At 42.7% G+C, this 16,643-nt stretch overlaps 2 protein-coding genes across 4 annotated transcripts in view; one reads left to right on the top strand and one right to left on the bottom strand.

The window, feature by feature from the left end:
* llgl1 (LLGL scribble cell polarity complex component 1) overlaps window positions 1–7,929 on the top strand; it is a 111,832-nt gene extending 103,903 nt beyond the window's left edge. For 2 of the 3 annotated variants that reach the window (XM_068056099.1, XM_068056098.1), the window contains exons 22-23: window positions 918–1,041; window positions 5,913–7,929. In XM_068056099.1, the coding sequence (XP_067912200.1) occupies window positions 918–1,041; window positions 5,913–5,922 (134 nt within the window). In that variant the 3' untranslated portion in view covers window positions 5,923–7,929. The remainder of the gene's footprint in view (window positions 1–917; window positions 1,042–5,912) is intronic. The other variant, XM_068056100.1, reaches the window with a different exon arrangement.
* flii (FLII actin remodeling protein) overlaps window positions 7,778–16,643 on the bottom strand; it is a 62,242-nt gene continuing 53,376 nt past the window's right edge. The window contains exons 26-30 of the mRNA XM_068056097.1: window positions 15,759–15,887; window positions 13,427–13,533; window positions 12,572–12,677; window positions 11,706–11,771; window positions 7,778–10,830 (exon numbers count right to left, since the gene is read on the bottom strand). Coding sequence (XP_067912198.1) covers window positions 10,696–10,830; window positions 11,706–11,771; window positions 12,572–12,677; window positions 13,427–13,533; window positions 15,759–15,887 — 543 coding nt within the window. The 3' untranslated portion in view covers window positions 7,778–10,695. The remainder of the gene's footprint in view (window positions 10,831–11,705; window positions 11,772–12,571; window positions 12,678–13,426; window positions 13,534–15,758; window positions 15,888–16,643) is intronic.

The following is a 16,643-nucleotide window of genomic DNA, read 5'->3' as shown; positions in this document are numbered from 1 at the left end:
GACAATCTTGATCTCACTGTACAGGGCACTGGCCAGAACTCCTTGTGCTGTGTCCACTTTTGGTGACTGAGATACAGGAGACGTTTAAGGTCTGGAAGCAGAGCAGACTCATGATACTGATTTCCCCACCACTATCCCAGGGTTAGGGTCTTGAGATTTGGGAAAAGACCAGAGAGGAAGTTTAGTTTAGTTTAGAGATACGGCACTGAAACAGGCCCTCCAGCCCACCGAGTCTGTGCCGACCATCAACCACCCATTTATACTAATGCTACACTAATCCCATATTCCTACCACATCCCCACCTGTCCCTATATTTCCCTACCACCTACCTACACTAGGGGCAATTGCTAATGGCCAATTTACCTATCAACCTGCAAGTCTTTGGCATGTGGGAGGAAACCAGAGCACCCGGAGGAAACCCACGCAAACACAGGGAGAACTTGCAAACTCCGCACAGACAGTACCCAGAATTGAACTCTGGTCACTGGAGCTGTGAGGCTGCGGTGCTAACCACTGCGCCGCCCATAGTGTCTGAGGTGATCTTAGATGCCAATTATGGACACAGTTAATCTGGAATATTAACTGTGGAGCAGGGCAAGGAGATGCAGATTCACACTAGTCAAAGGTGACTTTAGGGCTGAAGAATTCCATGATAACAATCCCACTCAGCTCTCAGAAGTTTATTCTAACAGTTGGATGTGCGATGAGGGGTGTGTCTCCAATGCCTGTGGTGGCTTTAATTTCTAGTGTCTGATTTGTGGTACCACATTAAACTGTTAAGACCTGAGCAGGGTGGTAGGAGGCTCATGTGGAGCATAAACAGCAGCAAATAGACTGTTTGTTTATTTCTGTGCTGTAAATACTTTGTAAGCCATCGTCACCTCGGGTGTACGGTTACCTGCTTGTTTTGTGACCAGGGATGCTTGAGGATTTCCAACTGGCATTATCTCAGACTCCACTCGACTCTCCCAACAGCAGTGCTGACGTCACACTGGACACAACGGGTGATTTGACAGCGGAGGATGTCAAAGATTATCTGCCGTGAGTATTTTTAAAAGTGTGTATTTTCAGAATGGGAGATGGCAGAGGGCCAGAATCAGTGTTGTGGGCAGGGTGGGGGGCACATTTGCTTGCACAGTGCTGTTTTTTTCAAGTGGCGTTTCATGACTTAATAGCTGCTGTTTCTTCCTGAAAATGAACAGCCCACAGAGGCCAGTGTGTGGGGCGGGAACTAGATTTGTACAGGTTTAGCATTGCTTTTTTTGGTTTTGTGCTCTGCTTCCTATAAAATTTAGGATCCCATTTACTTTTTTCAAGCTTTAACAACTTGTCGTCACACTAAAGATTTGTGTTTATACAGGGCCTTACTGATCACATTTATACAGCACCTTATCACTGTTTCAAAGATCTCAAAACTGTTCACATGCAATAAATCATTTAAAGTGCTCTAACACTTGTGTAGCCAAAAGCTGTGCTCTTTCGAGTCAAGACCTCTATACAGTTGTCATCTAAACATGGATAAGCTATTGGTTTGATGTGTCCTCGAAAGGTGCCTTATGGTTGTATAATGTTCGGGACAAACTTCCCAAGTGGAGGTCCAAACAGTGTGGCTTTTAAAGCTGTTTAATTTCATAGTTCACTTCTTACCAAGGGTCACAAGGTTAAGGTGAGGGGCGGGAGGTTTAAGGGGGATTTGAGGAAGAATTTTTTTACCCAGAGGGTGGTGACGGTCTGGAATGCCCTGCCTGGGAGGGTGGTAGAGGCGGGTTGCCTCACATCCTTTAAAAGGTACCTGGATGAGCACTTGGCACGTCATAACATTCAAGGCTATGGGCTAAGTGCTGGCAAATGGGATTAGGTAGACAGGTCAGGTGTCTTTAATGCATCGGTGCAGACTCGATGGGCCGAAGGGCCTCTTCTGCACTGTATTATTCTGTGATTCTGAAGTGGGGCTGCTAACTGTCTTTGTTTGCTCTGTGGATTGTGGAACAATGTAGAAATCTATCTAACAAATCTGAAAATGGTACCACTTGTGGTGCTGCTGGTTTGTGGACCAAGACAATCAGATAAAAAACAAACTGCAAAAGCAAAACTGAATTTGTTAGTTCTTTCACTTTACTGGTAACCGTTTAGCTCTGGTATTTAATTCTCAAGCAATTCTTTGGATTTCAGTTACCCTCTTGTTACACCCAAGTTGCAGATGTCCTATGCTGCTCCAGCTACTCGCTGTTTCACAGTCTCCCACTCTAGCTGATTCTTTCCAAGTACCAACTAGCTGTGGTCTAACCTGACTCAGTTGTTTCCTCCTACAGCTTTTAGAACACAAATCACAAAATGGCTGCTTTTAACAACCTTGCTATCCTGAACAATAAGTTGCATTTATACAGCATCTTAACTGTAAATCCCAAGACTCTTCACAGGAGTTTAATGATGCAAAAATTGGCACTGAACTAAAAAGATCTTGGAGATAGATTTTAGGGGGCATCTTAGAGGGGAGAGAGGCAGACAGGTTTAGGGAGGGAATTCTAGAGCTTGGGGCCTCGGCAACTGAAGGCACAACTGCTAGTGAAGGAAATAGGGATGGTCAAGAGCCCAGAATAGGCCTTAGACCTTGTTTTCTTGATGAGTATGAATAAACATCTTGTTTTTAAAGCTGTGATATTTGAGATTTAGTTGAGTTCTGCCTGAGCTGTGGTTTTGAGTGCCTGGAGACACTGGCACAAGCTGTTACTGTTCTTCCTTAGGTAGAGCAGGGAGCAGTTGGCTGTGGGCTGCATGATAATGAGCTGGTCAAACTGGGCTGTTTCTGAGCTAGCTCTGGAATAAATGTGTCAGTGCCTTGCCATAGCTCACTACAGCAAATGTAAATGAGCTTTCCCTCTACTTCCTGCACAGTCCAAATTCATTATATCTAGTTTTTGCAGGGCATAGAATGGGAACTAAATTAATTTATGGCAAGAGTGTGATGATTCTTTTGCATACCTGTTATAAATGGACTGGAATTAATGTTTAATTACAATTGTGTCTTTGGGGGATTGTTTCTTGACTCTAAGCATAATCCTGGATATGAACAATGGCAATCTGTTCGTTATCTTAGTCACTATCCAGTGGGCCTTGAGAAGAGTCAACTTAAATATCCAGCCAGGTGTCACTGAGCATATGTTAGCGAACAACTAGTGCCTGCAAACACTGACATCATAGTGTGTGGAGGCTGCATTTCAGCAGACTAGGGTGTGGGAGATGGTTATAAGCTATGCCAAGTTCACAGCCTTGTCCCTCCCCAACTTTGCAACCTTCTGTGTGCCAACATGCACCCTCCATTTTGACTCTGTTCTGTGCATCTGCCCTACTCCTGCTCCACCCTTCAATGCCTCGAATCTACATTCTGGAATTTGCTTTGCTTCCCCCTCCCTCTTTAAAAAGGTCATCTCAAAGTCTGCGTCCTTGCTCACCACCTCTAACCTTGCTGCTCTGTTTTCTTCTTGGGATGTGTTACTGTGGTAAAGTATATCAACACAAGTAGTGTGATGAGGGATAATGTCACCTGTCTTAGTGTTTGAGGCTGCATTATCCTGTGTGGCCTACAGATGGAGCCTGAGCCTAAATTGGTTTCTCATCCATTTCCTATGGCCTGAATATAAATATTTGGCTTTATTCACTGCATGTTGAAGGGAAATGGTGTCCTGTATATTAAAGCATGCAGTTCAGTGGAGGTTTCATTGCTGTGGGTGCAAAGACGGTGTTGACATGGCAACCAGAGGGCCCCCTGCCAGCCTAATTCATTATTATGTCTGAATGCTGTGACTTGAAACCTCTTTTGATCATCAAATGTGACGTGGCAGCAAGAGCAGTTTGAATGGAAAATTACTGGGGTGTTAATGTTAAAGGGGCACAGGAGTGGGTGACAGTTTAAAAGAATAGGGGAAAAACACATGGCACCAGTTGGAAAATTGTGAAGCTGTGATGTGACCTGGCACATTTAGCCTGTTCCTGGAAGAACCGCAGTTTCAGTGCTTGCAATCTGGTGAGCATGACTTGGTAGCCTCGTACCCAAAATCTACTTTTGATCTCATCTCACCCCACCCCCCAAAAAAATGGTAAAAGTAATAAACCCTGGAATATGGGAAAGTGATGAGAACTTTTTTTCCTGCAGCCAAACTCTGCCACTGGCTTGGCAATAAAGCCAGTAGGCACCACCTCCTCTGGCTAGTGTGCTATTGCTCAGTCCTGGAGACCAGTCACAAGTTCATACCTGATGTTAGCTGAGCCACCAGTGGGATGATGTGATTGTGCATTGTGCTCATTGATATGGGGGAAAATTAGCAGAGTTCCTGTTACCTGAATAGCAGAAAATAGCAAAATTCTTGCAGTAGACCATATATTTGTGGGTTTTGAACTTGAGTCACATGGTCAAATGACTTTGTCCCAACCCTGATAGTATGTTAGCAAATGAGAGACCATTTAGGACTTGAGCATGATTAGCATCAACAGAACCATATCAGGCCTGAGATGGGGGGTGGGTGGTGGGAGAGAAAGATGGGAGTGCACTGCACTGCTTCCGGTGTCAGACACCTGAGAATGGCTGAAAACAGTTCTTCTAACGTTCCCATAAGGTGGAGTGGCCTTAATGCACAGAAATGGGGGGAGGTGGTGGTATAGTGGTAAAGTTACTGGACTAGTAATCCAGAGCCCAGGCTATGCGCTGGGGACATGGGTTCAGATCCCACTGTGGCAGATGGTGAAATTTGAATTCAATTAACAATCTGGATTTTTTTTTTTTAAACCTAGTTTAACCATTGTTTGTTGTAAAAATCCACCTGGTTCACTAATGTCCTTTTAGGGAAGGAAATGTTCTGCCCTTAACTGGTCTGGCCTGCATGTGACTCCAGACCCACAGCAAAGTGGTTGTCTCTTGAAATGCTGTCTGAAATGGCCCAGCAAGCCACTCTGGTCATGTGCATTTGGGGATGGGCAATAAATGCTGGCCTAGTCAGCGATGCCCACATCCCACAAAGAAAAAAAATTCCAAAAGAATAAGTGAGTATTTTGAAGCCTGCGTTGTCTGATGTATCTTGTTGGTATAAAGGGAATGACTGGTTTGTTGTCCCCTGGTGACCTCTAGTGGCCTGTTTGGTACAGACCAATCAAGCAAAATTTGGGGGTGTCTGGCTGAGAAAATGAGGGAGTAGGTCATTTAGGGTCATGAGCCTGATCCATCACTCAATGGTGCCTTTGCCCCATATCCCTTAACACCTTTGGTTAACAAAAATCTATTGGTCTCTGATTTAAAATTGACAGACTTTGTGGAAGAAAGTTCCAAAGTTGAACCACCCTTTTATGCAGAAGTGTTTATTAATTTCACTCCTGAAAAGTCTGACTAAAGTTTCAGACTTTGTCCCCTAGTCCTAGACACCCCAGCCAGTGGAAATAGTTTGTCTATACTATCTGTTCCCCTTGTATCTTAAACTTCAATTAAATCACCTCTTAAATTCCAGGGGATACAACCCTACCTGTGTGATCTCTGCTTGTAATTTAACCCTCTAAGTCCAGCTATCATTCTGGTGAAATGTTGCACTCTCTCCAAGGCCAATATAACCTCCCCAAGGTGCAGTGTCCTGAACTGCTCAGATTACTCTAACTCTGGCTTTGTATATAGTTTCTACCCCCTTATATTCTATTCCTCTCGGATAAAAAGGTCAGCATTCCATTAGCCCTTCTGATTATTTTCTGTACCTATTGGACATATTATTAAACTATGTACCTGGACCCCCAACTTTCTAGCTTTTAACTGTTCAGAAAGTTGTTTTGTTAGAGGACAGGAAAAGTGGGGTGTTTGATTCAAACTACCTGTTGAAATGGAGTGAGAATTTTTGTGCCTTTTGTAATTTGGAATGTTTTCCACTATTTTTCAGGGAATGTTAGCGGAAAGAGATTGAACTGCAGACACCTTGTGATCGGTTGGCTTTGCTGGTTAAATTGCCTATTCTGCATCGACAGCCCAAGCTTTGCACTGGGATCACAGCTGTTGATGTGGACAGTGGTATGAATTGTCACATCTTCAGTGCCAAAAGACATTTTTTTTTTTTTAAAAAGGACAAAAGGACCCTTGTCTGAAGCTACATACCAGCTGCTTCCTGCCTGCCTTCAATACAAAGCCCCTCGCAACACTAAACAAGTAATGTTATAAAACTGACTTTCCGAAGAGTGAGAGCCACCTCTAGTACTTGAGGACTATTTTCAATCTTTGCTTTACATAAAGAAAAAACAAGCTTGTGCTTTTCCACAAATTCTTTCCTGTTTGAGAACCAGTTTTAAATGATGGCATCATTCTCTTTGTTCCCAGACACACTGAAATACAGTCAAAAACGACTGGAGATTTTTTTCCTTCAAAGAACTTCTGGTGACTCTACTTCCTGCTTTCTTTGTAGTTTTCTACACCAGTTTCAATGAAGTGAAAATAATGGGGCCCTTCTGCAGTTCCATGGGAGTCGAATTCTCTTGAAAATGGTTGGTTTTTTAAAGTGTCCTATTTTTACAATTGTGGTTTATTGCTAATTAGGTGTTAAAGGAGCGCGATCATTTTTTTTCAAAAGATCCACATTTTTATCTCTGACACACAGATTGAAGTGTAGTTGGGATTCATAATGCAGGGTGCTCAAATTGTGCTGACCAGATTCTGCTGAACTTTGCTTGACCAGTTGGGCAATGTGAAGCAGCTCAGTGGAGACCTTTTCTTGGAGTCTTTTCTCCCTCTGGAGAGTTGCCTGGACTGTAATCAGCTTCTCCTTCGTGTGACATTGCTGAGGTCAGATACTGGAGCAGGAGTCAGATGCAATTCTGTGCGGCCTGCCTCTCAATATAGTTGCTGTCCTCCATCTATGTGTAATTGTGGATGCTACATTTTAACCACATTTTGAAATGCAATTATGTAAAAATAGCCCTTGAAGTGTACAGTATAAATCACTAATGTACTTGCATGTTGAATAATTTGGCTTGGGGGGGTGTGGCGCACTTCACTGCAATATACATGCATTCTATTATCACCAATTTTGTACAGATGGCAGCTGACTACTTTCAACTTGTTTTTAATCTGCACAGTTTAACAGTTAAATTTCAGCAATTTGTCTTTATTCACTTTTCATCTGTGACCGCCAGTTCTCAAGGGCACCACACCACAAAAAAAATGTGGAATTGATCTTTCTGGGTTCTCAATTTTTCCCGTGTTGATCATGAAATGAATTCTCTGAACTGTTTCAATATGATGCAAGTCTAAGGGCATTGTGGTGGTTAGTGCTTGTTTTTGTTCTGTAAAGAAGCTAGCCTGTTGGAAGAGATCTAGAATTGTTCTCAAAGTTTGAAAATCTTAAATTATCTAATCATGTTTAAGCCTTTTCTGTCAATTTGACAGGTTTTGTTCCCCCAGGGATTAGACAAGTCTAATGGTACAGTGTCTTGTGCTTCCAGTAGCTATCACAGTTGCGTGCACTGACCCTGCAGGGTAGTGACCTCTAGTGGTGATAGAAGGGTGCTGCACTCTCGTGTCCCTGTAAATATTATTTCTAGTGCCAAACTGGCAGTCCGAGTAGAATGGTACGATTTATTTGTAAATATGACTCCATTATTGTTGAAGTAACTTCTTTTGCAATTTCTACTGCGTTCTGTTCACAGGATTGTCCACTTTCCTGTATGGAAAGCAGTTGGCATTTTTTTTTGTCAATCTTAACCTTCATTAATCTTTAAAAGTAATTTTGATACTAGCACCACACAGACCCTATGAAACCTTTTGAGACTTCTTTTAAATAAAAAACTGTGCTGTTTACAGTAACATTTTCTAGTAGAATGTATTCAGTTACAGAAAGTTCAGTTGCATTATCTAATGGAGTTTGCTTTTCACAATAATAAAGCATTTAGTGTCTCCCATGAACATTATTCACTGATCCTTAACTTTTTCACTGCGGCAGCAAAGATTGCAGCAGTAGTGAGTAGGGAAAACATGCAACAAGTAGAGTATAATATTTCCACTTATTGGTGAATTGATAGAGAGTACGGGCCCAGGATAATCACCAGAGGAACAAATGGGGAAGTTAGACATTTGTTTCAGGTATTAGAACGTGGAATGATTTTACTCTAACTTGAAGCAGACTATAATGTATAAGAGCATGTAAAATGGACACTGGAAAAGAGCAAGGAAATTATATTAGATAGCTCCAGTTAAAGGGTTAGCAGCAGCAAAAGCATGATGGGACTGAATGGTTGCCTTCTGTGCTTTCCCAAGGGGAAGGATGTTAGTCCTGTGGAATGTTACCCACCTACCAGCAATGTGCAGAAAGATTTCAGCCCATTTGATCTCATCCTTCCAGAATACTAATCCTACTGTCTCTACACTACAGCTTCAGTGTTTGCTTAAACTTAAGTCCACCTGTTCAAATCACAAACACCTGACATTGCACTCAGTAATCAGGTTCACTGGAGGGTTGGTGTGTGTGCCTAAAATCCACAGCCTCAGATTTGAGATGAGACCACTTCCAGGTGCTTCCTTGATGCTGTGGAGGTTAGGATGAAATTTAGTGGTGCTATGAAGAGTCTGATTTTATATTTACTCTGTACAAAGGATTTGGAAACTCTCTGCTTTTTTCAGATGTCAGGATAGCCAACCGGTAGGATTGTTGAAAGAGGAGACATCCAGTTCTGGCAGGAACCAGCTGTTGGACTTGTCCTTTTCTCTCTGGTGATGTAATGTAAAGTTTCACTTCCATGTCTCACATTGGGAAAATCATCTGTGCAAGGCATGCCCAGGAAACAGACTAAAAGCTGATGCAACGGATTGATGAGATGTGATGGATGTATTCCTCTTAATGCAAGGCAGTGGACACACTGGATCCTGGTATTTAGGGAATAGCACAAGCATTATTTTGAGTGGTTTGGAATATATTGCCCTATAGGCCTTTCCTTTTTAATTTTTAGATGTTTTTTGGTTATATGTGCATTAGTCTACCTTTTATTTTGTAGTATAATGCATTCTTTCTAATCCAATTGGCATGTCTCCTTTTGCTCCATTCCGACAGCCCAGGCTTCCAAGTGAAATAGCAATTGAATTGTACTTTTGTTTAGTATACTGTAATGGGTGACTGCTTTGCAGAATGCCTCTGTTCAGTCTGCAAGTGTGACCCTGAGCTTATGGTCACTTGCCATTTTAATTTTCTGTCCTCTGACCGCTACTCTGCCTCCTATGATTCCACTGAAGCTCAATGTAAGCTTAAAGAAAAGCACCCCCATCTTTTGATTAGGCATTTTATAGCCTTCTGGACTCTGCATTGAGTTCAACAATTTCAGATCATAACCACTGACTATTTGCTTAGACAGCAGCTGTTGGCAATTCTGCTATTCCAATTTACACCTCCTCTAGACCCATCTTATGTTTGTTGTCCTATTACCACCTCCCTTGTGCCATTGTCCCTGCTGTCATTTAATATCTCCAGCCTTTATCACAGATCGTTCCTCTGTTTTCCTATCCCCCTCCCTACCCTTTCCCTGTATTTATTTAAAAACCTATTTCATTAGAACTGGAAAAAGTTACAGCAGTTAAGACCTTTGACCTGAAACATTGATTTTGTTTTTCTCTCCAGCAATGCTATGTGACCTGTTGAGTATTTCCAGCATTTTCTGTTTTTAATCCAGTGTACTCTGAGGCTCGGCCCCACACTGCAGCTGTTATAACCAGGGGCAATGAGCCATGAAACTGTTGGGCATAATTGTGCCTGTGGCTGTGTCTGCTCAGGTTGACTTTACAGTGCCAACATGGATTTGATTTTAACTGTGTGGGGCTAGAAATTCAGTGAATTTCAATGATAAAATGGGCAATATGATGCCCATATTTCCTAATGTTTAATAGTGCAGTACATACTGTGGAAATTTTACAACTTTCACTGACAAGCTCAGGCATAAATAATGGCACAGGGATCAAGTTTTAAGACATTTTCAGAAACTTTGCAGAACAAAGATATGTGACTGCTCATGAGTTAGAGGCAGCTGAAGTTGGGCAATGCTTTAATTGTGGTACCAATTATTCTCCTCTCCCCACAAAGTGGCACTACCTAAAATTGCCCTCAGTCAATGTTGAGTATTTTTGGAGGATTAGTGAACTGATTTCTTAGAGTACAGAATCCAAAGCAGGCTCTCTGGCTAAGAATGTGTATGTTTAGCACACATGATCACTTACTTGCCAAAGCATTTAAACCCACACGTTTACCTTTTAGGTGCAACCATGTTAAGATATGCAGACTGAGCACAACAAGGTCACAGTAACAGCTGCCTGAATGACCAGTTAATTTGGTCTTTGTGCTGTTGGTCGAGAGGGAACTGTTAACTCAGTACATGGAGTAATAGGCTGCATTCACACAGCATAAACTAGGACTGCACACACAAAGTTGGTGAAACGTACATCCACTGTTGCTCATGTCTTCACTCCCTCACATAACTAACCTCAGGCCAATCAGCAAGCCTTCACTGCAGTAGCTGATGGACTGGAAATAATTTGCCTTTAGGGAGGTGAACAAAGTGTTTGCTTTAAAGAGCTTCTCTGGAGACAAACCTTTGTGAGGGCTCCAGTCATAGATGATCCTATTTATATATAAAGTGAGGGTTGGAAACAAACAAAAAAATCACCCATGGTGGAGATAATGGTAACTGAGCATCCTAAACAAGTGGTTTTTTGAAAGTACCCCAGGCATGGAAGCAGCGTGTAAAGTTATGGGGTTCATTTCCTTTCCGGACCAACCGTAATTTACGTGGTTGATCGCTGTCTTTGGCTCTCATGTGTTGAATGTAAACCTAAAAGCAAAAAAAAAAACATTAATATACTGCAGCTGCTGGAGATATAAAATAAACACTTAACAGATCAGGCAGCAACCCTTCTGTGTGCTCTAATACATTACTCATTTTGTAATTAAATGGCAGAGCAGGCTTGATGTGGCTGAATGGCCTCCCTCTGTGATACATGACAGATCCTGTCCAATAACTGCATCCCCACACTTTCTGGCTGGCATAACTGGAGCGAACGATCAGTAACATTGGCTGATATTTTTTCTGTTTAGTGGCCCTACCATAAGAGCATGGATCAGTGGTAGTGAACGAAATCCACTTGGTTGTGTTCATGGGCAGATGATTTTCCCAAATTAAGTGCAACTAATTATTTTAAGGAATAACAAAGCAAGTATAATTCCCTGCATAAAGCATCTTAGTTATCAAGATAGGACTCTAGCTGTTAGAGAAGCACTGACTTTTGTAAGATGATGAAGGGATCAGATTGTGTTCCAGTTGACTCCAATTAAATAGTTTAGGGAAGAGCTGAAGTCACAATTTGAAGTTGTACAAGGCCAGATATCAGTTAGATGGTGGACCTATTGGGCAGGCTGCTGGCTCGTGCATTGGATGCTGAATTCCTACCTCTTTCTTTTGGGTGGATATTATCTCTTGCAGAAGGGTAGGCACTGGAAGGAATTCAGGGTTAGAGTGATCCTGGGTGAATTTCAATTGCCTAGATGGGTCTTTAATCTGGTTTTTCATCTCTCCCAGGAAATCCCATGGTTTCAGGTGGGGTGGGGAGTGTACATACAAGTTATGGCAACTGTGTGGGACAGGCTCAATGGACCAGAGGAGCCTTTCCTGTCAGTTATTGTTCAGACGTTCATAAATGTAATGTTTACCTGGCAAGCTTTAAGGCTCAGTTTGATCTCCACCTGACTGGTCTGTGTTCCTACCCACATGTAAACCTGAAAAACAGAAGCAACATAAATAATTATTAAGGAAGTAAGTGCCAATTGGATAAACAGCAGGATTTTATATCCTCAAGCAGTTCCAGTTTTTTTTTCATTCTGACCTGAAGACTTGGAATAATACTGGGGTACAGGTATCCACCAAGTAACATTTCTCATGACTCTAGCCAGTCAGCATTTGTAGCCTAGTTAACTGAGGATGGAGAACCAGTGCCAAATGGAATGCTGTCTACAATCTCACTTTCTAACATGGTTATTAAACGAGCACAAGTCCAAGCTGACTTATTGTCCCTGGGGCAGCGTAGGGCCTCTATTGCCACCTCAGCTGGTTTCAATTAACTCACCACAAACCAGGCAGCAAACCAGAGACCCTCTGGATTTTTGTGGCTCATTTACATAGACACAAAACAGGTAGGATTCATTTGAATTCTATGTTTTAATAAATTGATAAACCACTGCAACCACATCCTTGCAGACTATTATTTTTGGCTGAGAGTCACTTACAGCCATACAGTACCCTCGGTATTGACTACTTCATGCACTTGGTACCTATCATTTTGTAGGTAGCCTTCCTGAAGATCTCAGTGCCCAAGAATATCTGGGTGACTGATTCAGACCTTATATCCTCACTGTGGCTAAAAGAACATGCACTCCACATCTGTATGCACCTGCCCAGGACAGCATAACAACCTAATAAATTGCCTTGAGAGAGACTGCAAACACATTGCCAGCTTCAAGGTCCAGTGTTTAGTGCTACTGCCCTGGTTTGCATGCTCTGTCATTGCATGTGCACCAACCTCTTTTCCATTGTCAAGTAACATGATGTCATCATCTGCAAGATCATCCTGACAGAAATCAGAGCACTTCTCCGACACAGAGAAATAACCCTTCTCATTGGAACACCTTAAAGGAAGAAACAGGAAGATAAATGATGCATCCCATCAGTAAGTGCCCCTACAGTTTCCCACAACGAGATCAAGACATTAAACCAGTGCTTCTCAAACAGGATTCCACAGAGACGTCTCAGAAGTCCGCAAAAATAGTCAAGCAGTACGCGAGTGAGTGGTGGCCGGAGATGGCTTGGTGCGAGTCGGGAGCAGAGTGCAACCGCCACATGTGCAGCGTAGAATGTACTGGCTGCCTCACCTTGGAGTGGAGCACCCATGGAAAAGTGCTGAGAGTGGCAGGAAGACCACCAGATAGACCTGCAGTTACCAAGGCTGGTAGTGAGAGTCAGGTGAGTTCAGCCTTGTTCAAGAGCAGAGATTTAAAAAAAAATTTAATTACTACTTAAATTCAAACAAAGGCAAACTTGTATTTTAGTGCCCTAGATATTATAATTTAGATGATTGTAGCAGCGGGTGAGGGGTGTCTGTGGTTGCAAATTCATTTCAAAAGGGGTCCTTCAACCAAAAAAGTTTGAGAACCATTGCAATAAACTAACAACCAAGCTGCATTCAATGAAAACACTTCTCACTGAGGCCAGAGAAAAGTCAACTCAGCACAGAGTGGGCCCGTCCCCCATTATTTGAGCGTAGCACCATGTTGCACACTACATGCCCATTGAGTCACTAGGGTGGCTTGGGACTACTAAAGTCAATGCATAGGTAGACCAATACAATTGCAAACAAGTTCCATCTCTACCCACGTACCTAAAAAGTCTGGAGTGCTTCATGTACTCTGCATCTTCATCATATTGCTTCTCTCCACCTATGCCAACCCAGAAGAAGTTTTCAGGCTCCTCCCCCTCATTTATCACCTAAAATAACACAGGAAATAACTTGTACACAACTTGTCAATGATACAATTTACAGTTCCCAGGGTAGACCTTCCCAGGACAGCAGTAAAATCTGGAAATTCGGGTGCAGAAAATCTCGCAGCCAACAAGCAGGGGCAGCAAATACTGCCCAAATTTTTGGTGTGCCCCCCCAGCTATAGGTATCACATTGTGCCCCCACTGCTTTCCAGCTCAGGGCATCACACACTGAAGAGTAAAATTATAGCCCTACAGTGCAGTATACAGAAAAATATTGTCCGAGGTTCCCGGTTATTTTTGGGTTTTTAACATTAGATATACTTTGCTCAGGTTCAGCATCATTAGCCACTGCGAGCCAATATCAAGTTAACTGTAGCTAGCCCAAGGATCAAACAGAGAACCCTTGAGACTCCATTTCAGCTACTGGTTATATATACTGCGTCACTGCATGTTCAACATCAGAAAGGCAGAACAAGAAACATCAGACCATGGCACAGCCTATAAAATACTAGTCACATTTTCTTTTTCTTTTGGGCCTCCTTATCTCGAGAGACAATGGATACGCGCCTGGAGGTGGTCAGTAGTCACATTTATTGAACAGCTAAGAGATAGTGAACATTATCAAGAATCAATGTATATTTTATATACACATGTACAACTACACACTCTTGGGAAATAAAGACACAAATGACTTTTACTCTGCTAACACTCAAAAACCTAAACCTTGAAACAAGGTCCCAGTTAGGCTTACTTTGCTAATCGCTGCTGACAAACCTATCTGGCCCACCCCAACAGTGATGGCTCCTGATAATGGAGGAAGTCAATCCCAGATATTTCTTCAAAATCCTTTAACTGTGTACTCGAACAGAAATTAAATATATAGCTTTCAAACTCCATTAGAGTTGTCAATTAAATATACACCATAAAAAGATCCACTGTAAATGAAATGAATGGTTTGGCCCCTTTCTGGGAAACAGATTGATTTGTTCCAAAACACTGGACTGCTAGTGAGACATGCTCCTTTTCAGCAATAATGGCCTCACTAAACACAACTTGAGTACTGTGTGCAGTTCTGGTCACCCCATTACAGAAAGGATGTAACTGCACTCGAGAGGGTACAGAGGAGATTTATGAGGATGTTCCCGAGACTGGAAAAATGCAGCTATGAGGAAAGATTGGATAGGCTTGGGGTTGTTCTCCTTTGAACAGAGAAAGCTGAGGGGAGGTTTGATTGAAATGTACAAAATTGTGAGCGGCCTGGATAGAGTGGATATGAAGGGGCCTATTTACCTTAGCAGAGAAGTCAGTGACTAGGGGGCATAGTGATTGGTAGAAAGATTAGAGGGGAGATGAGGAAAACTTTTTTTTTCACCTAGAGGGTGGTGGGGCAGAAACCCTCAACTCATTTAAAAGGTGTCTGGATATGTACCTCAAGTGCCATAACCTGCAGGGCTACTGATCAAATTATGGACGGTGGGAGTAGACTCGGTGACTCGTTCTTCGGCCGGCACAGATACAATGGGCCAAACGGCCTCTTTTTGTGACATAAACTTTCTATGATTCAGACACCAACATCTCCTTTCTTCAGCTCCTCCTCCTGGGCCTGTTCCAAGGTATCCCACCCACATGACCATTTACATATGTGATCAGCAGCAGGTTATTCAACAAGTGGGACCTCCAAGTACATGCACTTTGCAATAGGAACCCAGCTGATTTCTCCTTCCCTGGCCCAGGGTTAACCCCGGATCACACCTCTCAGTCCATACTAGAGGCTGAACCAAAAGCTCTCAGTCTGTATATGTACAGATTCACTAACAGAGCCATCTTGGGGAACTTTGCAGTGTTTGTTCTCGAGAATCAGCACACCATACCAGGGGGCAGGACATCAGTTTATGCCTGCAATGGTCCATAGGCCGAGTCAGCTCCAGTGCCTTAAGGGAAGTAACAAAAGATTCAAGGAAAGAGATTGGGACAAGGAGAGAACAAAGGAAAGGTCCTTCCCAGGCCATGACCCACTCAGCTGTGCAGGTCTGAGGAGACAGCATGTTGGAGGACTAGGGACATTTTAACACACTTGCCCTTCCTCAAGAACAAGGAAAAGAAAAAAAAAGTATGGGGGGAAAAAACTTTTAGTCTCATCTTCACCTCATGGTAACTTTGACTTGCACCACAAAAGAAACCAAATTTCCAAACCCTTAACAGATTTGAAAGTCTGAAGAATCAGTTACCTGTTTGCTGTACGTTTCATCAAACATATTATTCATAATATCTTCAGCGAGTTTGGCCTCATCTGGGTCTGCTGCACGTCCGACCCAGGTATAGACAATACCTTGGTTATCAATACTCTCAAAAGGTACCTAACGGAACAGCAGATAGTGAGCAAGCACACAAACTAGTACAGACAAATCTTTCATCGCTGGCCCTTGAAAACAAGTGCTATTCACGTGCACTTCCCAGCAGGGGTCACATGGAAATGATCAGGAGCAGGAAACTGACCAATTTCCACTCTGCAGCCTGGTGATGGGAGGACAACTGCTGTGCCTCCGTTAACTCAGCATCTACTAGAACTTCCTTAGCCATTTTCTATTTTAAATTCTACTACAGTCTTCTGTCTCCTCTTAACAGCAAGTATACTTTTGCTTGCCATTTCAACACCACCCACCGCCCCCCTGCTCTCATGCCCACGTGTCTGTCCTTGGCTTGCTGCAGTGTTCCAGTGAACATCAACGCAAGCTCGAGGAACAGCCCCTCATTTTCCAATTAGGCACTCTACAGCCTTCCGGACTGAACATGGAGTTCAATAATTTCAGAGCATGACTGGCCCTTTTATTATTTTATTTTGTTGCATCATTTTTTTTTTAAACCATGTGCCTGCCTTAAACTGGACTTTCCATGTTTGTGCAGTCTGGCTTAGTCTCAGATGTTTGGCAGGGAGACGGATGGAGTTGGCACGTAGGGAACAGAGTTTGGAATGTGGACTAATGACAATGGAAATTTCGACACATCCAGTACAGAGTCTGATAATTTAGCAACAGTGGAGGAATCAAAAAGAGGTGGCGGTGAAGGCTGCAGACAGGTTGAGAAGGATTAGGAGGGCTAGTTTACCTTTGAAC

The sequence above is a fragment of the Heterodontus francisci genome, chromosome 24, assembly GCF_036365525.1.
Source record: "Heterodontus francisci isolate sHetFra1 chromosome 24, sHetFra1.hap1, whole genome shotgun sequence".
Classification (NCBI taxonomy): Eukaryota; Metazoa; Chordata; class Chondrichthyes; order Heterodontiformes; family Heterodontidae; genus Heterodontus; species Heterodontus francisci.
The sequence above is the reverse complement of the archived record's forward strand: the minus strand, read 5'-3'. Positions and strand labels throughout refer to the sequence as shown.